This window comes from Episyrphus balteatus, chromosome X (assembly GCF_945859705.1).
Source record: "Episyrphus balteatus chromosome X, idEpiBalt1.1, whole genome shotgun sequence".
Taxonomy (NCBI): Eukaryota; Metazoa; Arthropoda; class Insecta; order Diptera; family Syrphidae; genus Episyrphus; species Episyrphus balteatus.
The window spans coordinates 7636465-7661607 of NC_079138.1; the positions used below are offsets into that span (position 1 = coordinate 7636465).

General features: G+C 31.6%; 2 protein-coding genes across 8 annotated transcripts in view; one reads left to right on the forward strand and one right to left on the reverse strand.

The window, feature by feature from the left end:
• Positions 1 to 2608: 2608 nt before the first annotated feature.
• LOC129920551 (protein DENND6A) lies at positions 2609 to 16796 on the forward strand. Its single transcript, XM_056001874.1, has 4 exons — positions 2609 to 3207; positions 3271 to 3573; positions 14920 to 16212; positions 16275 to 16796. Exons 1-4 carry the CDS (start codon positions 3028 to 3030, stop codon positions 16527 to 16529), a joined length of 2031 nt encoding a protein of 676 aa, XP_055857849.1. The 5' UTR covers positions 2609 to 3027; the 3' UTR covers positions 16530 to 16796.
• Positions 16797 to 22667: 5871 nt separating this feature from the next.
• LOC129920731 (eukaryotic translation initiation factor 4 gamma 3) overlaps positions 22668 to 25143 on the reverse strand; it is a 49662-nt gene continuing 47186 nt past the window's right edge. For all 7 annotated transcript variants that reach the window (XM_056002298.1, XM_056002297.1, XM_056002299.1 and 4 more), the window contains 6 exons: positions 24619 to 25114; positions 24339 to 24553; positions 24131 to 24277; positions 23828 to 24050; positions 23654 to 23758; positions 22668 to 23512 (listed from right to left, as the gene is read on the reverse strand). In XM_056002298.1, the coding sequence (XP_055858273.1) occupies positions 23439 to 23512; positions 23654 to 23758; positions 23828 to 24050; positions 24131 to 24277; positions 24339 to 24553; positions 24619 to 25114 (1260 nt within the window). In that variant the 3' untranslated portion in view covers positions 22668 to 23438. The remainder of the gene's footprint in view (positions 23513 to 23653; positions 23759 to 23827; positions 24051 to 24130; positions 24278 to 24338; positions 24554 to 24618; positions 25115 to 25143) is intronic.

A 25143-nucleotide genomic window follows, 5' to 3' on the forward strand; every position in this document is an offset into this window, starting at 1 on the left:
CATAGATAGATTCACGATATTCACCACACCTCGCAGCTTGTAGGCAAACGTCATTTGACCGCTCAGTTTCAAGTCTTGGTATAGTTTGTCGATGGCCACCACCATAAACAAAAAATACCAAGACTGGAAACTCGGCGGTCAACTGACGTTTGCCTACAAGCTGCGAGGTGTGGTGAATGTCGTGAACCTATCGTTGTGTTCGTGTCAAATGTGTGGTGAATGTCGTGAATCTATAAATGTGTGCGTGTTAACGTCATTTACCAACGTGGTGGCTTTCACATATATTCACAGACAGCACTGTACACAAAAGGGTTTCGGGGGGAAAGACGTACGAAAGTTTCCAGTCTTGGTATTTTTTGTTTATGGCCACCACCACAAACAAACTATACCAAGATTGGTCTGGTTCATAAACAAAAAATACCAAAACTGGAAACTCGGCGGTCAACTGACGTTTGCCTACAAGCTGCAAGGTGTGGTGAATGTCGTGAACTTATCGTTGAGTTCGTGTCCGATGTGTGGTGAATGTCGTGAATCTATAAATGTGTGCGTGTTAACGTCCTTTACCAACGTGGTGGCTTTCACATATCTTCACAGACAACACTGTACACAACAGGGTTTTGGGGGGAAAGACGTACGAAAGTTTCCAGTCTTGGTATTTTTTGTTTATGGTCTGGTTCTTTGTATAAAAAACCTATAGTACTATCATGAAAAAACAGCGCCACCAAAAAAGTAAGCTAGCGAACGAACTAAAAAATATGTCAAATTTGAAACAGAAATGTATATCTCATCACTTACTCCTATTATTAATTCGATCTAAGCGCCCTCGCGACCACTCAGGTAACGAACAAACTAAAAAATTGCACTTCATGATAGTACTATAGATTTTATATACAAAGGTCTGGTTCTACACGAAGACGTAGACGCACAAGATCATAAACAAAAAATACCAAGGCTGGAAACTCGGCCGTCAACTAACGTTTGCCTACAAGTTGCGAGGTGTGGTGAATGTCGTGAACCTATCGTTGTGTTCGTGTCCGATGTGTGGTGAATGTTGAGAATCTATAAATGTGTGAGTGTTAACGTCACTTACCAACGTGGTGGCTTTCACATATATTCACAGACAATACTGAACACAAAAGGGTTTTGGGGGGAGAGACGTACGAAAGCTTCCAGTCTTGGCATTGTTTATCGATGGGGCCAATCCATAAGGTGCGTCCCGCAAAGAGAGATGAGGACTGAGCAGTGAGCACTCAGATGTCGAATTCCTTTAAAAAAAAAACTCGATCTGAAATCGGTTTTTTGCTCAGTAAAATAAAAGTAATATAAAAAATGTTACTTGTGTAAAATTCCCACTCTTTAAGGTAACTGTCAGAAAATGAGTTTGAAAATTTTCAAACTCATTTTCTAAAGTTTTTGCGAGCAAAAAATTAAAAATAATGATGCAGGAAGCTTATTTTTTGGTTAAAAAAAAAAAACAATTTTTGTAGTTTTTTTCATAAACAAAAATAGCGCCAGAAAAGGTATAACTACAACGGCCACTTTTTGCAAAAAGTCAAAAAGTGAAAATTTTCAAACTCATGTTGTGACAGTTTTTTCCACCACAAGATTAAAAATAATGATCTCACCATTAATTTTATGACTGTAAGTATTAGGATTAGGTCTATTTTCACAGATTGAATAATTGAACAAAATAGGAGACTTGGGTGTCACTTATTCAAACTTAATATATTCCTCTTTCGTTAACTTCAAGAAAAGTAAGCGTACTCAGCATAAAAAATCGTATGGAAAAAATGAAGTTTTAGTAATTTTCGATTTTCTTAAAAACTAGCAGAGATACAACTATTTGGTTTTCAGTGTTTGATTAATTGATAGTGCAGTGAATTAAAAAAGTCATTTTAGAGTTTTATTTAACAAAAAGTTAAAAAAAATTAGTATTTTGATTTTACCTTATGTTTTTACATTTTTACTTGCGATATAGCCTGGTACGCTGCTCGCGCTAAAATTTAGCTGAGATAAAATTCCCATACAAGTTATCGATAACTTGTATGGGATCCATTTTATCTCGGCTAAAAATTTTCGATAATTTGTATGGGAGCTAAAATTTAGCGCCAGCAGCGTACCAGGCTTGTATGGGAATTTTATCTCGGCTAAAATTTAGCGCGAGCAGCGTACCAGGCTTAAGTCTCTAAAATCCATTTTCTTCCAAAAATAGAGCAAAATATCTCCTTCAATTTCAGATTTTTTTTTATAAAATGGATTTTAAAGTCATTCAACTATTTTATCATCAAGCCCCTGGTACGCTGCTCGCACTAAATTTTAGCTCCCATACAAATTATAGAAAATTTTTAGCTGAGATAAAATGGATCCCATACAAATTATCGATAACTTGTATGGGAATTTTATCTCAGCTAAAATTTTGCGCGAGCAGCGTACCAGGCTTCATAGATAAAATTTACGGAACATGGCCACAAAGTTCAGTTCTGAGGCATTTCAATCTCTAGCCTCTACACCAAAAACTCCGAAAGATTCAACGAAATAAACACGTCTATAAAATAAACCTACTCCGAATGTCCGAATTCATGCAGAAATGTCATTCTTTTTGACAGAATTTAATTAATTCAATTCTTGTTCTCAGCTTTAAGAAGAGTTGTGCAAAAAAAAAACACACATTTCAGAAGTTTGACCAAATAACTACAAATAATTCCCATAGAGTTAGTTTCAAACTAACAAATATTATACAACACAAATGCTTATCATTATTGTTAACATAATTAAATCAAATTAAATTCAGATATCTCCTCAAATCATTGCGCGCGCGGGAAGAAAAGAAACAAGAGAAATCAAGAAAACAACATTCTCTTGGACATATTTTTTTTTTTGTTTGCTAAACAAAAAATTCCACGACAAATGTTTTTTGGTTGAAAATTGTAGCTTCACCAAAAAAATGCAAAATTGAAAAAAAATAGAAAAATAAAAACACTTAATTGGAAATCTGTGTGAAATTCCTTGCCCCTTTTCCTTCTCGCTATGGAAATCAGTGAAGAAAAAGATTCTCAAATAGGAAGTAATCTCAAAAACAACACAAAACTGCAAACTGGCACTGATACAGAAACAACAACAAGTTCTTGCAACTGGTCAAGATTTTCGGAATGGGTTCATTGTATGTGCGTGGTTACATTCGATCTGGAACTTGGCCAAGCAATCGAGGTTAGTCCTGTTGTTACGATTTTGCTCTCCTAATATTTATAAACAAATTTCACACATTCTTAGGTTATTTATCCAGAAAAATTCACTCCATCTGAACAAGAGAAGACAAATATTTGCTATTTGGCATTTCCAGACTCGAATTCCGGTTGCATGGGCGACACTCAGTTCCATGTTAGATTGAGACTAGCAGCAGATGGAAGCAATCACCAGAATGATAACAATAAAAACACTTCGTTGAGCTTCGAGCATAAACGATTCAATACACAGTGTAATTCTGTGCAGAAAGCAGACAAAGCTCATTATTGGGGTTTTGTGTATTTTCGTCAGAGAAAGGAGGCGTCCTTGCCACGCGGTTACTTCCAAAAGGTTTGTTTCTCTTCTGTTATATAATATTACTAGCTGACCCGGCGGGCTTCGTTTCACTTTTTCTAGTATTTATTTCAAATTTTTGAAACTGTAGTGTGTGAAGCTTTTCCAATACCAACAGAAATCGGGTCTCAACAACAAATCTAATACATACATACATACAATTCCGGTGTCGCGGTGTTTCTGAGACGAACCGATTTTTATGAAATTGTGTGTCATTTCTGGTTGGTCTAAGAATCGTCAGACACCTATTTTTCATACCCCTAAATGCTTAGGGTGGTCGAAACAATTTTTTTTTGGAATGAAATGGTTAAAGTGGTCCAACAAAATTTGTGCTTATCTTGTTTTGAACGATTTTAATGAAAGTTTGTGGGCATATCGGGTTGCATAACTGCTGCATACTCACATTTCGGTTGTACCTCCACTCCCAAAATTTGTTCTGAGCAGAGGCGGATTTACCAGAAGGCTGAGTAGGCTGGAGCCTAGGGCGGCAGATTTTAGGGGCGGCAAATTTGGGGACCGATCTGTTCACCTCATCGAAGTCCAACTAATTTTTCCATGACGACTTTCTGATGTCTTGCAGACAGAATTCTGTAAAAAAAATTTTCCAATGACTTTTTTCTCCCATTAGTCATTGCACATTCCATATTCTAGACTAAAACAGCAAGTTCGCCGCCCTTCAAATAGTAATCGGCATCTGCGCCTTTTGCCCATATTTTGCATGAGAAAATCCCCAATATAACGTAAGACGTTTGTATACTAAAATGACTTGCTCTGGGAGCTACAATTTGTCTTAAATAAGAAATTTATCTTGGCAGTCCCCTTCGCTCTTCGCCCCTCTTTCCCATGACACGATAATTGCTTTATACATTCACACCTATTACGTAGGTCGTTTGTTATGAAACGACACAAAAAAGGACTCACTCTGGACGCCAAAATTGAGGCTCAAAGAGCGAGTCGTTTTTTGTGTCGTTTTATAAAAAACGACTTACGTAATAGGTGTGAATGTATTCCCCTTTTCTCACTAACAACCCATACATCATACATGCCAGTCCAACTACTGGTTGGAGGCTACGAACTGGCTAGTTTATACATATAATTTTGTGATTTTTTTTTAAATTTTAAACAGTGAATTCAATTGTTTTTGTTTTTTTATACGCTAAAAAAATTTAACAGTTACGAGTTACACGTAATTTTAACTTTCGTGTGATTGTAATCACGTTCCTTACAAGTTTTCACGTGAGAATGAGAAGGACTAATGAAGCTATCATATATGACCATATTTGAAAAAGTTGAGGTGATTTTACTTGGGAAAAACATGGTTTTACAAAAAAAAAACAGCGGGATGTTTTCGGAGTGATCCGTTTATCGGGGAAACCCGTAATTTTACTGACACGACATTGTGATTTTACCCAAGATTTTCATGATGTTAAGAACAAACTTGTGGTTTAACCGAAGTGACTCCTGGTTTTCGGGCAACCCATCATATTAATGCGGAACTCAAACTCATTGAAATAAAATGCACGAAATAAAGCACTTTTATATGTTAGTTTACTTGTAGATAGAAATTTAAAAAAAATTTAATGTGGAGGAAGAGCCGACATTTAGGGTAAAATTTTATAAAATGGAAACATTTTTTACTTGCTCTATAGGGCAAGTATTGGTTTCGTGTAGAAAAAAAAATTGAGGTTTTAATCAAAACCAACATTACGATAATGGAGAAGATCAAAAAAGTGGTTTTCGTCATGCCGTCCGTCGGTCTGTGCGTCTGTGCGTCTGTGCGTCTGTACGTCCATCTGTACATCGAGCTAGGGCCTAAACGGATGGATGGATTTGCTTGAAACTTGGTACAGATGACTTTTACGTAATTCCCTAGACCCCTTTTTTTTATTTTTTTAATATCTCCGTTTTAACGCATATCTCCCATATAACGTTTTCGAGGTATTGCAAAATGCGGAGAACGGAAATATGGCGTTGCCGTTTTTCAAAAATTGACATATTTTTAAAGTTCATAAATTTCATCAAAACATAAGTCAATTTTATTCAAAATTTATAGACATAATTTTGAACTGGCGAATGTAAAAAAAATTAAAAAGAAGTTTTTAAAAAAAAATTTTTAAAAGGTTTTTGAAAAAAATAAATTTAAATGTAATTTTTTTAACTTTAATTTTTTTTTTGTATTTTTTCTCGACACTAAACAAAATCTTAAATTTCCGATAGATATTTAAGATAACGATACTTTGAACTACAAGAGCAAGTACGTGCGACCCAGTCGTGCATTTTATTTTATTTGACTTTTTTGAGATTGCTTTGAGTATTACGTCTGCAAATTTAAATCAAAATCGTTAGAGCCGTTTTCGAATAATTTGCTATAACGTGAAAAATTTGTAATGAGAGGTAGGTACACTTTCTAAGCAAGATATAAATTTAAAAAAAAAATGCACGCCTGGGGTCGCATGTACTTGCTTTTATGCTAAAAGTAACTCTAATGGTAAAGCTTTTTATTCAAGAAAATTCGGAAAAATTTTAAATTTGATATTTCCAAGAAATTTCAAAAGAAGTGTAAAAAAATCTGTTTTTATAATTAATTAAACACCGTTTTAAATGATGTTTTACAAAAAAACCAAGTATACCATTTTATTACTTGTATAAAAACGTATTTTTAGAAGAAAAAAAATTCGAAAATCGTTAGAGCTTTTTTTTTTTAAATAATTTTTTATATATACAAAATTTCTGACATTTTTCAAAAAAAAAGTTGGTATGCCATTTTGAAGAATCAATTAATTTACACAAAAAAACGAAATTTAAAAATTTTTCACCAACAGGTTTTCAAAAACTTGATTTTTCAAAAAAAAAAAATGAAATATTTTTTAAAAATCCAAAAATGCGTTTTTGAAAATTTTCTAAAATTTTAATATTATTTTTATCTAAACGCTTTTGCATAAAAATTTTCGTTGAAATCGGGTTAATTTTGTACGAGATATTCAGAAACCAAAAAAAAACGTTCTATGACAGGTACCGTTAATAACGGTACAAAAAATATTTTTATTATTTCAAAAGTTGGCTCTTATGTATAGTACTATACAAAAAAATTTAATCAAAATCGTTAGAGCCGTTTCTGAAAAAAATTTACTTTTCTATTTTCGCTGTACGGCAGGTACCGTTAGTTTTGGTCATACAAAAAATTTCAATTTCCTCTCTAGGGAAGCACCAAAAACTGCTAACTACCAAGTTTGAAGAAAATCACTTCACTCGTTTAGGCTGTAGCTCGAGGTATATACAGACAGACTTACAGACAGACAGAATTGCCGGCACTTTTTTTGACTTCTCCATCATCGTAATGTTAGTTTTGATTAAAACCGCGAACTTTTTTTTTGACAGTTTTTAGTGCTGTACAAGTAGCTACAGCCTAAACGGGTGGACGGATTTTGTTGAAAGTTGATATGGATGTTTTTTTCGTAATTTCCAAGGTTGGTTTTTTTTGTTTTTTAATATCTCGCTTAGAACGTATACCTCCCATACAAAATTTTCGAGTTATTGAAATTTTCTTGAAAACGGCTCTAACGATTTTAATTAAATTTAACACACGTAATGCTGTACATAGTTCTAACATAACTGCGTTTTTAGTTTTTCTCAAAAAATACGGATAGTGGAAATATGGTCTTTACTCTTTACATTTTTTTTAAATCGCGGATGTCGGCTCTTCCCGTACATCATTATGGAGTTATTGCAATTTTTTCAAAAATGGCTGTAATGATTTTGATAAAATTTTGCATAGGTAATATTCAAAGTAATTGCAGTAAAACTGCATTTTTAGTTTTTCTCAAAAAAATCAAGTAAAATAAAATAAAATTGTATCTAACGAACATTTGGCCTCCATGCCGGCTCTTCCCCTACATCAACCAAATTTCTTAAAAATGTATATAGAGGCAGCTCTTATAATCTACAAGTAAGCTAACATAAAAGTGCTTTGAACTCTAAGAGCAAGTACGTGCGGCCCCAGTCGTGCATTTTATTTACCTACTCATCACTCTCCTGAAGAATCTAAAAAACACACTCCAACAACCAACCAATTGCAAAATTTGTCATAATTCTTGAAAAATTAAACCCTTAAAACACGCCTTTATGAGTCAAGTTGCGATGAATAGGGCTATCTTGAGCCGTGCTATGTATTGCATTTCTTTGCATCTTACCTTTTATCTTATAACTTTAAACGAGCTAAAATTGTTTATATATATATATATATATATATAAATATATATAAAATTGGGATCTCGAAAACGGCTCTAACGATTTCGATGAAATTTTCAGGGTTTGTTCATCTAAGCGAGTAAAAAGTTTTGGAAGTATTTTTGGAAAAATCCGCCCACTGCCACGCCCACTTTTTTAACATATAAGTTTTTTCGGGAACGGCTCTAACGATTTCGATGAAATTTTCAGGGTTTGTTTATGTAAGCGAGTAAAAAGTTTTGGAATTTTTTTTTTGAAAAATCCGCCCACTGCCACGCCCACTTTTTTAACATAAAAGTTTTTTTCGGAAACGGCTCTAACGATTTCGATGAAATTTTCAGTGTTTGTTTATCTAAGAAAGTAAAAAGTTTTGGAAGTTTTTTCTTTTTTAAATCCGCCCACTGCCAAGCCCACTTTTTAAATATAGAATTTTTTTTTTTGTAACAACTTTAAAGATTTCGATGAAATTTTCAGGGTTTGGTCCTCTAGGTAGATACAACATTTTGGAAGTATTTTCTCTTATATTAGTTTTTTTTTTAGCGGAGACAGATTCAACGATTTCAATAAATTTTTGAAGGATGGTTCCATGTGTTACGCATTGTTCTTTTTCTTTTTGTTACAATAACTAAACAAAATTTTTTAGATCATGACTTTTTTGATCATGTATTGAAACTTTTAAGTAATTTGTTGATTTGGTATCACTAATTATCTTTGTTTTACGTTTTTTTTTCGTTTTAATGCGACTATTGTTAACGTATAAGAACAAAATAACTCACAAAAAGCAACACCGTTGACCTAATGTCAATCTTATAATATACAGGGTGTCCCAAAAGTAATGGATCAAACGAAATATGCTAATTGGTGAACTTAAGGGCTCTTAGAATTTGGTAACTTGTTCATCCCAAATCCTTACGGTTTTCGATTTAATGCAATTCTTGTGGAATTTCGAAAAATCCCTACTTGGCAACAGTACTCTGCTTCTTGCGCCCATTATTGATTTTTGTTTTTTTAAAATTCTTTTACGACATTGTCAAATAATTAGGAACAATTAATTAATCAAAATATTTTGTATTCCATACACCATTTCGCTGCAAATTAACTAACAGTTTCAAGTTTTATAAAAAATCTATTTCTAACTTTTATTTGCGACCAACACCGCAAAAAAATTTTTCGGTGTGAGAATGGTTTATTATTTTAAAAAGTTGCCCTCTTATTGTAGTTTTCAAAAAAGTATAAAAGTTTCCAAAGTTGCAGTTAGATCGCAAAATATTACAAATTGAATTCAACAAAACAGGGTTTTTCAGTTGGTTGTTTTTTGTTCTGAAAAACCCTGTTTTCTTGAATTAAAATTGTAATATTTTGCGATTATTGATTAATGGCCGCAGGAAGCAGAATACTGTTGCCAAGTAGGGATTTTTCGAAATTTCACAAGAATTGCATTAAATCGAAAACCGTAAGGATTCGGGATGAACAAGGTTCCAAATTCTGAGAGCCCTTAAGTTCCCCAATCAGCATACATAACCTGTATACATAAGTTAAAAAAAAGAAAGGAGTAAAGCATCCACTGATACAGAAAAAAAAAAAAAAACAGGGATAAAAATAGTATTTCTTCATACAAGGCTAAACTTGAAAAAAAGCTTAACTTTATATTCACCATCCAAAACTTTCTGACCCGAAAATTAAAGTTTGAACAAAAAGAGATCTCATTGCTGTAAGCATTTTCGATAATGCAGATTCCTGTAACCCTTCTATTCATTGCTGATCGTATATTCAAACTTAAATAAACTGGATTATAAAGTGGGAATGTGGTGTTTTGTAACCCGCGAAAAAACTGGTCATTGCAAACTCAAACCCACTCCAAAAAATTGCTGTTTACATTTGAATTTTTTCACTGAAAGTTATATTATAACATTTAAGGATACCGAGCAAAGCTCGGTCACCCAGGTACTGGTAATAAAACAATCATTATATTTATTAAATGTGATTTATTTGACATCAAAATGATAAAACATCTAATATTTTGCGACAGAAAAAACAAAAAAACATAAAAAAAATGTATCACAATAATGATAAAAAATGTATCACTCAAATCTACATAATCTTTATCTGAAGGTCAAACATCTGAAAACAGTAAAACACAGAAGCTATTCAGTTTTTTGCGTTTTTCCAACAATTTGGCAAAATGGACTTATTCCGTTCTTACAACTTACGATTCAATTATAGTCAGGGAAAGTGAGGGATTTTTTTCGGTATAATTTTTAAAAATTCGATCAGAAAAATATTTAAGCTGGGGAAAACAAAATGTTCTTTATCAACATTTTTTAAAGGCGAGTTTTCAACTCAAAGCTGTTTTATTTTTATACTAGATATTATCGGAATTTGAGCTTTTTGATTTTTATCCGAAGCCGACCGGCGTGAAGTCTTGGGCAATTAAGAGAAACATGAAGTTTTTTAAAGTTTTTCTTGAAAACTATTTCTCGGATCGAAAAGTGATGCTTATTAATTACAAAAAAAAAGGTAATGCATTTAATCGTTTATCGGACCGTTTTTAAAATAACTATCTATCGGCAAAAAAAAAGGGAAACATGCGTTTTTATTCAGTTTTTCCTTTTTTCGTTTTGTTCATTTGCGGAACAAAATTTTTCGATTCGAGAAACAGGTATCAAGCTAAACGTGAAACTTAATTACAGCTAAAGCTCACTTCGGATTCTTGGGGACTTTTTTTGGGTAATAATAAAAATAATAATTTAAACTATATGCCTGTAAGACCTAAGGTCTTTTTAAATGCATACTCACGGCACTAGTTAGAAGGAATAGAAAGATAGGAAGGAATTTTTTTGTTGGTACAGTGAATTGAGAATAAGATGATTATTATCTCATATAATCCCACGGGTGGCTTCCTGACTGGGGGATAAAGAAAAGTATGCTGCCTGAGGTAGGACTCGAACCCACACCCCCAGGCTGGCAGTCAAGCACTACATCCACTGCACCATTGCCACCATTGGGTAGTCTCCAGACATCCGTTAATGTGTGTGCCAAATTTAAAAAATGTTGAATTTTTTGTTAGGTAAAAACCTTCAGTTACTGGTTTCCTCGGCCAACGAAATTGATAAGTCTTTTGTTTGTTTTTGTTGGTTGTTTTATCATTTGGCGTTTTTTTATTGCATTTTTTTTTTCTTATGGCTTCGTTCAGCATTTTGCTCGATTTCTAGGTCGTTTTATCCTGAGCAAACCGATAAAACTCAGAACTATAAAATACATATATCTGAGCTAAAAAAAAAACATAGATATTTTTTTGACAGTTCCGTGATCTGCTCAGAGGTAAAAAAGAAAAACGCCATTCCCCGCGTTCAACGCAGGCCACCTGAACTTAAGATCTGAATTTTTAGAGGCTCTGATTGGTCAGATGTCATAAAAAGTTAGGTGGCATTTAGTTACGTTTTTTGACATTTAGTTACGATTTTCAGGTGGAAATTTTTATCTGAAAATTCAGATCTGTGTTTGTGGTGGTGAAATTGGTAAACGTGCCAAATGTGCTACACACAAATCGCGACCTTAGGACAACAAGGTTCTAACTGACATTTTTTCCAAAATTGAGTTATATATTGCATTACACTAAAAAGGCTACGCATTGCCGCTATCCAAATTTGGCTATCTCTTTCCGTTTATGAAATAACTCATGAAATTGAAGCCAACAAGGTTCTATCTACAAACACTAAATATGAATTTAAGTTTACAAAGTTCTAATTGCCAGATAGAACCTTTTGCCTTAAAAAACAAAAAATATTTCGGAAATAGAACCTAGTTGAATTTTACGTCGTAAATAGAACCTTATTGCTGTAAATGAATATTTAAACATACATCATTAGAACCTAGTACTCCTTGGAATTACTGGTATTACAATACCCAGTGCAATACCTACATTCCTAAATATATGAAATTAGTGCTGTGAATTCAATAGGTATATATTGTTAAAAAATGCTGTGAACTTATTTAATTTTTACTTATGTACATGAAACTTCATCCTTTCTGTTTTTTCTTTTATAACACTGCACACAAGGTTTTGGATGAATAAACAATACAATACTTTTCCAAGGATTTTTGGTGTGTTGAACTCGAATCCGGGGTCAGAAATATTCTATCAGCTCTAGTTTTTGAAATATTGCCATTAGAAAATGCAAAAACACTTTTTCTGGCTTATAGCTCTTTCCGATATCAATTTTATTTTCCAAGATATCTTAAGTTTAAGTACGTGAGTTTTGGCTTATTTTATCAATAACGTTATTTCAAACTGCAGTAACTTCAAATTAAAATATCTCGGATTATAAAAAAAACATCGCAAAGATTTAAACAGATTTTTAAAGCAGAAGAGCAATTCTTATACAAACCTTCACAAAAAGTGTTGAAAAAAATTCCCTCACATTGCAGCATAGATTCAGAAACAGGTGTTTTTGCATTTTCTAACGGTAATATTTAAAAAACGGGAGCTGATAGAATGTTTCTGAATTCTGATTCGAGTTCAGCACACCAAAAACCTTTGGAAAAGTATTGTTTGGTTAATTCCCTAAACAAACAAATTCCTTACCGTGGCGCAAAGTTCTATCTGGTAATTAGAACCTTCTTGTCCTACGTTTATTTACCTTATCGTTGAGCAACAAAGTTCTATCGATTTTTTAAATTATAAATTATTGATTAACTATTCTTTATAGTTTTTATTGAATTAATGCAACAAAATCCATGAAACAATATAATGTAAAAATTGAAGAACATGTTTAGAATCAAGTTTTGGTTTAAAAGTTATACACGATGAAATATTACATCTTCGTTTTCTCTAAAGTGATAAGAGGGCAGATAGAACCTTCTTGTCCTCATTTCGCGAAATATTGAACTTTGTGATTTTAATACAATTATAAATGGATTCGTTTGTATTTCTTTTGTGTTTGGACATTGTTACGGTGTCATTGTTATTTCAGGATATTACATATGCAATGTAATTAATATAATTTTGTGTTCTTCCTTCGCATGTTTATGTGTGGAAATGGAATTTTTAAAATAAATAAGGAAATAAAAAAACTTAATGAAGAAAATTAAACATACATAAGTGGATAGCAGAAAGAGATTTTATGAATTTTTACAAATACTGAAGTGATCTCACTGAAGTCAATCTAAGTAAAGAAAAAAAGTAGATTCTTCGTTAATGTCATCTGAAATTTTTTCATCTGATTTTTTGCGTTCAACGTCAAAAAAAATCTGAACTTAAGTTCAGATGGTGCGTTGAACCCGGCCATTTACATGATGTGTGCTTACTTACAACACGACAACTTAGCAACAAACGTTGGTGTGCGAGTTGCAAAAAACATGGTACATTTAGTCTTATTTGTTATAATATTTAACGCGTTTAGAGTACAAAGCAATTAATAAATAATAATAATTTAACAATTAAAACAATTAAAAAATTTAATTTTAACAAAAAAAATATAAACAAAATAAAATAAAATTATGAAAAATAACAGATTATACAATTAATTGTGGAATCTAAAAAAATATATAATTTGACGTTTAAAGCTTTAGCAGAACAAACAATTTTGAGCAGCACTTGATCGAACGAATGGGAGGCGAAAATCGATGTTTGGGGGTTAAACTCCCCCCCCCCCGAAATTTTTTGTTTTAAAGGAAAAAAAAAACAATAATTTGGTACTGAAATTCCCAAACTTTAGGACTTATAAAGTAGGTGTTATGTTATAATTTCGCTTTGTGAATGTGGATTTTTTAGTGGGTCCTGGATGAAAACAAATTGAAAACTGATGGATTCATCCCATTTTTACTAACAAAATACAAATGTATGTTTATGTTTATTGTGTCACAGTGATCAGCCAATCTTTCACTTTATGAATCTAAGAATGCGATCTTAGCTATTGAGTAGATGTATGAGATAAATCAAGATAACTAGTTAGATATATGAAGGGTCCAGGGGAAAAACGGCACATGTCCACTTTTTGTCAAAAATAAACTAATGATGAGGTCTTCTGGTATTTACTGAGCACTGTCTGATGGCATCCTTACTTTTAGAAAACAAATTCAAGCCTTGCTAAGAAAATAAATAACTGACGTGCCTTAAGTACTAAGTAGTATGAAGAACAAAATTTTAAAATGCGTTTTTCTCGAAATGAGTTTTTCCCCTGGACCCTTCATATGTAGGTATATGTATTTCACAAAATTTCTATACAAGAATTCGTTCTCAAAATATTGATATTTTTACTCAGAAGAAACCCCTCTTCAATGCTGCATCCAAACTAAGCTGACGTCACAACTTTTTCATTTTTTTTCCCATTAACATGACGGAACGACTTTACGAAGAATAATTTGGAAGCATTTTACTGCAGTTATGGGAATTGCAATGGGGGCACATAACCGCAAAACAGAGAAACGAGACAATTCTTTGCCGCCGGGTACAAAGGGGTTAAGTCATAAATTATAGTTTGCCATTATTTTATCAAAACCCGAAAAGTGAAATTTTATGTTCCGGAAGAGTATTTTCGTCGGTTTTTGGACCATTAATACAGTTAAAAATTACAAGGCTTGGTTTGTTCATTGAGTCGTTCTGGTGGTTGATTCCCATGTCTAACTACTACCTTAAGACCCCGCACGAACTAGTTCCGAATTAAGTTTACAGCAGTCACTTTGCTTTTCAAGCGACGATATAACATATTCAGTCCTATTGTGAGTGAACAAGATTGCACCCGAAAAAATTAAATTTTAACTTTTCCTCTATTGTGAGTTGAGGACAACAAGTTGTTCGCGTCCCGAAAACTCCTCGTATTTTGAACTTTTTGTTCCTGTGAAAGAGGGCATAAGAGGGCTGATAAATAATACAAAGCTGACGGCAAAGCCATAGCTTATAAATTCATTGTTTTTGTTAACTATGCTAAGAAAAGTAGAATAAAAATGAATTACTAAAAAAAAAAATAATACAAAAAATATTTACCTATTTAATTTTTTGAAACTCAGGGTTCCTTTTTGTCTCCGACGCTCTTTTTTATATTCATAAAAAAATTAATTTTAACAGAAACAAATGTGACACCAAATCAAAATAAAAATTTTGTTTGTTTCTTTCAGAGTTTCATATTACTTACGAGGCTTCCGTTTTTTAATTTATTTTACGAAATACTCTCTCAGCTGGCTCCAATGTATTTTTTACATGGTCTAAGTGTGATTGAATCCGCTTGTTATCAAATTTCCAACTGGCCATCATTGCAGGCTGGTGAACTTTTGCGGCTTTCATTATTTGAAACTGTCTATCAAACAGTAATTCCTCTAGCTAATAGCAAAGGTGGCAATCACATCAGCAACACAACAACAACAACGACAACAACAAAGACAACAATAGATAATTTAAATTGTAATTTTAACAAAAACAAAAAACTACTAACTTGTGATGTTTATCCTATTTTACAAACAAAAAACATCTCGTCAGTTAGCGAAATTGATGTTTTTCGAAGTTTATCCTGTGTAATATCAAATGTTTACACTTTGTGGGAACTAGTTCTGACAGCTGAACCAATTGTTGTTATTGGTTCATCACCAGCAGATACATCACATATGGTGCAATCACTTGTTTCACTTATAGCACCACTCGAATTTTGTGCAGAATCACGTCCTTATTTTACAATTCATGATAGTGAATTTAAAGAATTCACACGTGAGCAACAGCAACAAGGCCAATCAGCAACAACAACAGTACCACCAGGTATTATAATTGGCGTGACAAATCCGTTCTTTGTGAAGCTTCTAAAAGACTGGCCACATATGATTCGGATACCAATGAATGATTGTTTTAATTTAACGTCGCATCTAGCAGCAACTACTCCAACATCATCGTCGTCAAGTGTGCCAAAAACATCCTCCTTCACAGGAACATCATCATCATCATCATCATCAGCAGCAGCTAATAAACGAATAAATTCATCAACTAATGACAATGCTGTTGGTCTTATAACAAAGTACAAACCCTTTTTGAAAAAGGACAAAGCATTAATCAAAAAAATTCTAATCGGTGTGAATACAAAGAGACCAGAACATGTTCAATCGGCATTGTTGCGACGAAATTTCCTTGAACTCACCCAAAGTTTCATGATACCGCTCGAACGATATATGGCCTCATTGATGCCACTCCAAAGAGATATTAGCCCATTTAAATCAGCACCAAGTCCGAATCAATTTAAACAAGATGATTTTTTAGCTACTTTAGATCAATCTGGTCCGCATTTGACATCTCCATTAAAAGGAAATTGGAAAAGTCTTTATCAACGTTTCTTTAACTCGCCGAATTTCAAAGGTTGGTATGAGACCCGGCACAAAGAATTACAGCGAACACTTCAGTCTATACAGCTACAAGCATTATCAGGAGCAGTAAGTTTAAAATTTGCTTTACTTATATATATTTTTTTGTTTAATCTCTCTTTTTTTTCTAGGATTTGAATCAATGGGCTCAAGGAAAACAGGAAGTTGAAATAATTGATATGATTATTAAATTAAAACAAAAACTTAAACTATCGTCGTCTATTAACGAAAATTCTAATAATTCATGTTTAAGTGTAAATAATGAAGAAATTATTGTCGGTACAACAACACAATTGAATGAAACAAGAAGAAAACTTTTATATCAAATTGAAAGTATGAAGCAATCTCTACCCGATGACCTTAAAACTATATTATTTGATACGTGATAAGGGGTCAATCACTACTCTACTCTACTACTCTCTCCCCTAAAAAGATTTTCGTTGAAATTAAGATTAAAATTTAATTAATTGTCAATAAATAAATAATGGTAATAAATTTTTAGCTAAATGTATTTTATCCCATTGTGTGATCTCAATAGACGAGGAAGACACAATTGATGAAAAAAGAAACCTATAATTATATTAAGCAAATTTAAACAAAATTTTTGTACCACATAAATTATGTATATTAAATGTTTGGTAAAACACTATGAATTTTATTTGTATTTTATTAATGGAAAGGTATGCTCACTAGGGCCTTCCTTACTTAGGGTTTTTCGAGAATCAAGTTCCTTAGTGGAAAAACTATTTCTATAAAAAAAACTATCCCATACAAATTATAATTTGTTTTGGATAGTTTGACTGGTCGGCAACGTAAATGGAGCTTGAACCAAACCATACTTTTCTAAAGGATTTTTGTGTGCTGATTCCGAATCTCGCAACCGCACTCGACGGATGGAAACTTACGGAAAACAACAACAATTGACATTAGCATCCGACTCCATCCGCCAATTATAGTTCTGCCTTTACAAATCGTATCTACTCGGGAAGAAGAGCATGAGTAGATGATAGTACTAGATTAACCAAAAAATCTACTATTAGTAGACTACCACCTCCAATGGAACAGGGCTATTATGTTTTTGAATAGAAAATATTATCAAATACCACAAGAATCATAAAAAAAAAAAATATTTTCCCACTAAAGATTTTGTTTATCTACTCATTTTTTGACAGCTTACCATAGGCGTGAAGTTGGATGCGCTGATGCATGGATTCGTTTATCGTTATACAAAATCCTAAGAACAAAGAAGTACTTCTTGTTCTTATTCTTAGACAAAATCGCTCTATGTCGTGAATATCGTTGTCCTCCCGTTGGGAGGACCATTTCAGCTTCGGTTAAGGTATTACAAAAGCTTTAAACTTTTAAACTTTAGTAAGGTTGTTGGGCATGGAAAAAGGAGAACGTTATACAAATTTGACCCTCTATAAGGATCTTAAACGAAGCTTTACCGAAGCTCTACCGAAGCTTTGAGATTTGACAGATAGCTTCGGAAGAGCTTGTGTAGCTCTTTAATACATGTCTTATTGAAATTAAAAAAAAAAAAACTACAAAAACAAAAAAGAATTCTTTTTTAACCGGTTTTAAATCATGAATTTTATCTTTTGATCTGATATTATATATAACATTCCATTAGTTTTTAGTATATCTATTAATAATAATTATAAAAGTATATAATTTTTTTTATTACACCCAGGAATCGAACTTCGTATCTGCTTGGTGGTAGTCCAACACTCTACCCACTCGGCCATCCTAGTATATTCATTAATGAAATCAAAAACTTAATCAGTTCAAATAGCAAAAAAATGTCCGAGCTAAATTATTCAATGTCAAAACCAAAAAGTGTCTGACCTAGATTATTTAATATCAAAACCAAAAATCAAATACAAAACTTTGGTAATTTCTGTAAAGCTTCTATAAATTCATTTAGCAGGCTTTTCCGAAAAGAATCTTTTTTGCCTTTAAGTTTCTTTAACAGTATTTAAACAACTTATTAGAAGTTGTTAAACAAGTTCGAATTTCTGTAAGCAATTAAATTCTGAAGCAAGCTCAATACAAGCTGTATAAAAAGTAGTACCTGCGAGATCTCAATTTATAGAAGCTGTTTGTGCTAGTTGGGCTGTGTATATTCTTGTTTTGCCTTTCGTTTCGTAATACGAAATAGGGCCCTGGGACATGCATGTTGTTTTTGGGTGTTATTTTATTTTTCATGCTACTCATATGCTTGCTTTAATAAACCCAAAAAAAAACATGAATACCCTGACCAAACCCCAAGTCCTATGTCGTTTTCCAAAATTATGGGAGTGAATCACTCCTTTTTCGTGCAATTTTGGAATTTGTTCACGAAGAATTTGACAAGTGGAGTTATTTGACGTTTGCTTTGCATGTGTTTGTAATACGAAATAATGAATAAAATAATAACACAATCTTTTAAATTCACTTTTAGTGATTTTTTACAATACTTTATTGAATTTTTTTTGTAAATAAATATAATTTCCTTCACAAAAAAAAGTTAAAACAACCACCCAACAATTTGACAAGCAGTCCATGAAGTCAAATGTAGAAGTATTGGTAATCACTCCGTCACTCCTTCAAAATTTTGGGAGTGAAGAATTCACTCCAAAACTTCACTCCTTTTTCAATTTTGGAATTTGAAATCACTCCTTTTGGAGTGATTATATAGCTAGGAGTGTCACTCCTTGAATTTTGGAAAACGACACTAGAAAAATGGTTTATACCTTTTTGAAAACGGTGTTTAATTTAGACAAGAACCTCATCAAAAATTTTACTTTAAAAGCTATAACAAAATGACCTCATAGGTGAACATATACCTATTTTAAATGAAAAAAAACTTTAACCCTCTTGGGGCGCCATTAAGCGTCAAAATATAAATCTGAAAAAATTAGGTCAAATATCAATTGATAGATAAACGATAAACTTATCAATTGATAGACATTTTCGTATTACGGGTGTCAATTGACAAATTTTTCTCTATTGTGAACATTGGTCATAATTCAATTGTGAATAGGCGCTATTTTTGTTTTGACTTTTCTTTTCACATTAATTTATTTCTTCGTTGTTGCGTTGGTTTTTTAACTTGCGAGTTGTTATTTCAAAAAAATGTAAGTTATTTGTTTAATAAGGTTTGTTTTATTTTTTAACAAATATTTACTTGATTTAGGGCTAGAATAGTTTGCAACAGAAATCAACTAACCAGACTTATAGAGCTATTGGAAGCAAATTCCGAGGTTGCATGAGGCATTTGCGCAAACCCGGCACTTAATCGAATCAAAGTTATTGATCCTTTTGTAAGGCATTTAGCGTTTTAAAAGTTATATTTTCACATCATTTTCTTGATTTTGGCTGCATTGCGGGCCTAGTCCTAGTTTTTTAATCAGAACAGGTACCACGATATGAGTGTTTCCCAAATCGTTCGACTTGAGTCGCAGGTTCGACACGCGAGTCATAATAGTGCCCTAAAAATCACTCATATATCTTCTCGTAATTCCAATGGATTTGAAGCATGCCGTATTTTCCTTCTTAAAATGGTTTCCTCAAATCGAATTTCTTAACCTTTTCGCTCTCTCCAATAATCATTTTTATCAAAAAAAAAAAAACAAAACCGACTTCCATGGATCAAAACTGGGTTTTATGGTTTTTCTAATAGTTCCTATGGCCAAAACTGAATGAAATTGCAGCCACTAGCTTTCCAATACAAAAAGAATTAACAAAATTGGTTCAATTAGTCCAAAGTTATGAGGTAACAAACACAAACAAAAAAATGCAGACGAATTGAATACCTCCTCCTTTTAGGAAGTCGGTAAAAAATAATTCTATCGAGGACATTATTCACTGATACTTGAAAATAAACTTTTTTCACAAAACCTATTTTATTTGACTGAAAATGTCCAACAACGACGTTTTTTAGTGAAAATATATGATGAGAAAAATCTATCGGGAAGAAATTGGCAATTGATGGAAAATTTCATACATAGCAAAATGTTTGACATCCATAATACCGAGTTTATCAAAAGAACTATTGACAATAGATCTCAAATTTTTAGCAATGACAGTTTATCAATTTTGATAGTCGACCACGGTAATACCGATTTATTCGTTTTGTTGATAAATATCAAATATCGTGTTCATATTAAACAACCGTAATAGTGGCCTTAGAAACAGTTTTTCCACTTAGGAACTTGAGTCAAGAATAACGAACGCCCTAATGCTCGCTGTTGTATCTCTGTTTTCGAGTTTTGACACCGCACTGTTCTGAAATTAACTTCAAATAACTCCAAGAAATTTTTAATTTTCGGTTACGAATTATGTTTAAAGAGACCTCTCTTTTGATGGATTTGGAAACATTTGATTTTTTTTCCGAAAATCTTAAAAAAAATAGGTTTGTAAATTTTGTACCTAAATGTATGCGCGTGTTCATTACAAGCTCATAACCTTGATTTTTTCAGAAAATCTTATAAATTTTCCATTCCATAATCAGTGCCTACGTTCTGTAACTCTCGCATCGAGAAATTTCTCGCACGAAACACGCAAATCGGAACAAAAATAATGTGAATCGACACAAAAATCATTTTCTCACATTCGTTTGTTTCTATAAACAAATTTTTCTCGCCTTGAAACATTTCTGAATCAAACTGCTTGACAGACTGGAAAAATGTGAATAAAACTGTGTCTGTAGGAAAATTATCAAGATAATTTCTCGATTGAACTGCCAAAATTACTCACAAGCAAAAAGGATGCGAGAAAGTAAGATATTTAAAAAAAAATTGATAATCTTCCATTAAATGTGAGGAACGTAGGCACAGGCCACAGACTTAGTAAGCCTCGGTGTGCACACAAGTATTTTTTGACGGCAATTCACCGATGTTGTAATGACGCTGCGGTAAATTGACGTCGTAGATTCAAATGGCGTTAGAAAAACGCCGTGCTTAAGGAATACGATCAGTAAAACGAAAAAAAGGAGACAATTTATTCTTAGTTTTTTTGTGTTTGTTTATTTTTGTTTAGTTTTTATACATATAGATTTTTATATATGTTTTACCAATCAGAATAGGTACGTATACATATATAAACATATGTGTGCTTGGTGTACACGTCAATATCTATAAATTCTTACCAAAAATATTAATAATTATTATATATTATTTTTTTTTTTTAATTTTATTATAATTAATCGCTTCTTTTTACTCATTTATACCTTAGTCTTTCCTATAATTGGAAATATTTTTTTTTTAATTTTTCATTTGTTTATATAAAACGTATCTAGGAGAAGTAGCAACACTTTATAGCCATATTATGTATGTATATAGTACTTTTTCCTGATATTTTATATATTTATATATACTTTATATAAATGTGTATTTTCTTCATTTTCATTTCCTTTATTTGCAATGTAAAAAAGTGGTCACCTATACATATTTTTTTTAAATTTTCATTTATATATATACAATGCATTTACAATAACTGTATGTATATATATATATATAATTATATATATTTTGGAAATAAAAGAAATTATATTTATATACATATATTATATATATATATATATATATATGCATAAATTATTTTGGAAATTTTAAACAGCAATAGGATAACGAAACAAAATTGCATTATGTTCTAGTCATGTTATGGGAAATAAAAAAAAATTCTTAAAAACAAATCAATAACAACAAGTCTAAAGATTATGTCCACAGTTGTTGAATGCACATTTTTTGAAAATGAAAAAAAAAGAGTATATTTCAAACTTATTCCTCCTAATGACATTAATTTAGTATATGTGTGCATTGTTTCCTTTAAAAAAAATATATATAAAATATTATACAAAATTAGGTATATAGTAATATTCTATTGTATCTCAACACTGTTGAGGTCATAAAATAATATTATGTATGTAGAACGAAATTGTTGTTTTTTTTTTTGCCAACCTCGCTGTAATTTATTCTTTTAGTTAAACACAAAATTTTATTATTATACAAAAGCTATTTACATTAAAAAAGACATCTTCATTTATCTATTCATTCAGTTTTTTTTTAAATTATTATTTAAAAAAAATCTAATACAACAAAAATAAATAAAATTATTTTTTGTATTTATACGAAATACCCGATAACCAAAATCAAAAATGCAGTAAACTTATTTAGTATAATTTGCACCAGGCTCATGTTTAACAAATGGTATACATATACGCATTAATATATATTTCTATATATATATATATATAAAGCGTATACATCTATGTATTTTATGCATATAAACATATTTATATACATATATATATATAAATATTTATTTTTATTTATAAATATATATATATATATATTTATACATATATATATATATGCATATTTTTTGTATTTTTGATTCTGCAGCTTATATTTATTTATTTAATATTTTTTTAAATTTTAAGTCCACTCTTAGTGAGGAGAAACTGAAAAATAAAACAAATATAATACAAATAAAAACATAACGTCGATTGACAGCTAAATCTGCCATCATTATTCATCGTCTCATAATAGTAGAAGTATTTATATATATATTTTTTTTTTTTTTGCTTTTTCATTATTTTTTTTTTCTTTCAGCAGATCATTATTTATTGTTTTCGTTTTATTTACAATTTTATTACTGTAACCGGTCACAAAATTCTATTATTTTGCGTATGTGATACAAATTGTTTTAAATTAATATATTTAATACATTTCCCTATCTATAGCATTATAAACTGATCATCTGTATTCACTCGATTCGATTAAAATTGAAAATATTTATTTTTTTTTGTTTCTTACTACTTAAAAATATTTATAACAAAACAAGTAATAATGTATTAAAAAAAATTAAACAAAAAAGAAATTAAAAATAAAAATAAAACAAGATGAGCTCCCAATATAATTCATGGTCTATTCATCTTTATATTTGTACAAACAAAAATGTTTTTGCATGCTTGGTTTGTTTTTAGATAGAAACAATAAATTGCAATTTATAATTCAATGTTTGTTTACGCGTGTTTTTATCAAGATATTCATTTCTATTGTTTTCCAAACATGAGGGGTTGGTATTTTTTTGTATCTACCGTTGCATGGTTGTGTGAAAAGGATATGAATAGTTTGATGTTTTTATCGCTTTCAAAATATATCGAATAATGTTTCATGGTTTTTTTTATTTTTGTATGTGATTTTTTTTTTTGTTTTTTTTTGTATTTTTTTTTGTTACTTTAAGTAATTTTAGTTTAGATATTATTCTTAGAAGAGATACGTGACACTTAAACCCAATTGAACTTCATGTTAATTAGCTTCGTCACTCGTTTCACCACTAAGCATTTGATTGAAGAAGAAATTCAATCCTTTAACAGCAACGCCTATGTGAAATAAAAACATAAAATGGAAGGTATAAAATATATGCGGATCTTGTAAATTGTAAATTTTTTCTTATTATTTAAATTGACCAATGATTTTATTAATAAGGTTTAATTTATGAAAAAAAAACATATTTAATTTACCTTTGCCAGCTAAGGCCTCTTCTTTTGAATCTCTCCATTTTAGATAAGATTCTTGCTGTATAACTTCAGCCTCATACAATTCACCAAAAAGTTCACCTAAAAGGCCTGCAAACAATTAAAAACAAAGAAATGTTTAGAATTTAGAAGAATGGGTGAGAGTAGTGTTTTATTTACCCATAGGATGTTCCAACCGATGACATAGCAATTGCATTGCGAACAGAGCTTCAAGCTCTAATTGTTCTTTTGAATCCAATAGACGTGCCATTATAGGAATGCAAGTCTTTTGAAACGTTGGTAATTCTAACTTAAATGTACCATCTTTGAAAGGAATTGCTAAGTTGCAAATGGAAGTTGTCAGTGATCGTGTTAATGTTCTATCGATTTCAGTAACATTGCCCTATAATCACAGCAACAGGAAAAATAGTTAAATTAGTTTTTGGAACACGACATGGAAAAAAAATTATATTTGACACTCACATTAATATAATCAATAACAGATTCAACTGATGCTCCATCTTTAATTAAGTGATCTACACGTTCAATTATTTTTTCATTTAATCTTGTTTTATCTTCTGTCACGACAATATTCGGTTTCGCTGATTCATCTTCCAAGAATTCAAATTTCTGAAAAAATTGAAAGGATTAATGAGAACCCGCACACAATTGATGAAAAGAAAACACCTACATTTGTTTTAATGAAATTAGCGACATCAGACTCGGGCATGAAATCGGTCCAGTTTAATTTTGAATTTTTCCACATAGCACGAGTGAAGTCTGGTCCTATTTCACGAGTGCAATATGTAAGGAGAGTCTTAATGAAACTAACTCCTAGTTTTTGTTCGGCCAATTCTTTTTCCCATAAATCGTTTATGGTTATAATTTTTTTCGTCAATAACGGGCCTGGTATTTAATAAAAAAAAAATTAATATCATCAATTGCATTTGCTAAAAGTTATATAATTTTACCTGCAAATTCAAATATATACATCCATAATTCGGGTACATCAAGTACAAGCTCATTGGCATATTCACAAAATTGTTTATATGCCAATTTAAAGTGTTCGATACTTATGTAATTTCTCTTAAATAAATATGCGACAACATTGGCCGCATAACGTCTCTGCACTTGACCAACATTCCGCAAATGCAAATACTCGGTTAAAATCATAAATAACAAATATGAACGCAGATTTTCCTTGAATTTTGTCAAGCATGGTATGACACTATTGAGTGTTTTTGGATTGGCGACAGCCTCAACCATATCTGGTATAGCTGATCGCATAGCAGTTTCTTCTTCTTTGGTGGGTTCATCGAATACAGCGGGTGGGGCAACAGCTGGTGATTCATATTCTACAGGTGTTGCTGCTGACGCTACATTTGATGACGCTGCTGCTGATGATGTGCTCGAGTTAATGTTTGATAATTGTTGTTGATGTGAAGACGACGACGTTGGTAAGCCCATCTGATGTAAAAAAAAAGAAACAGAATAAA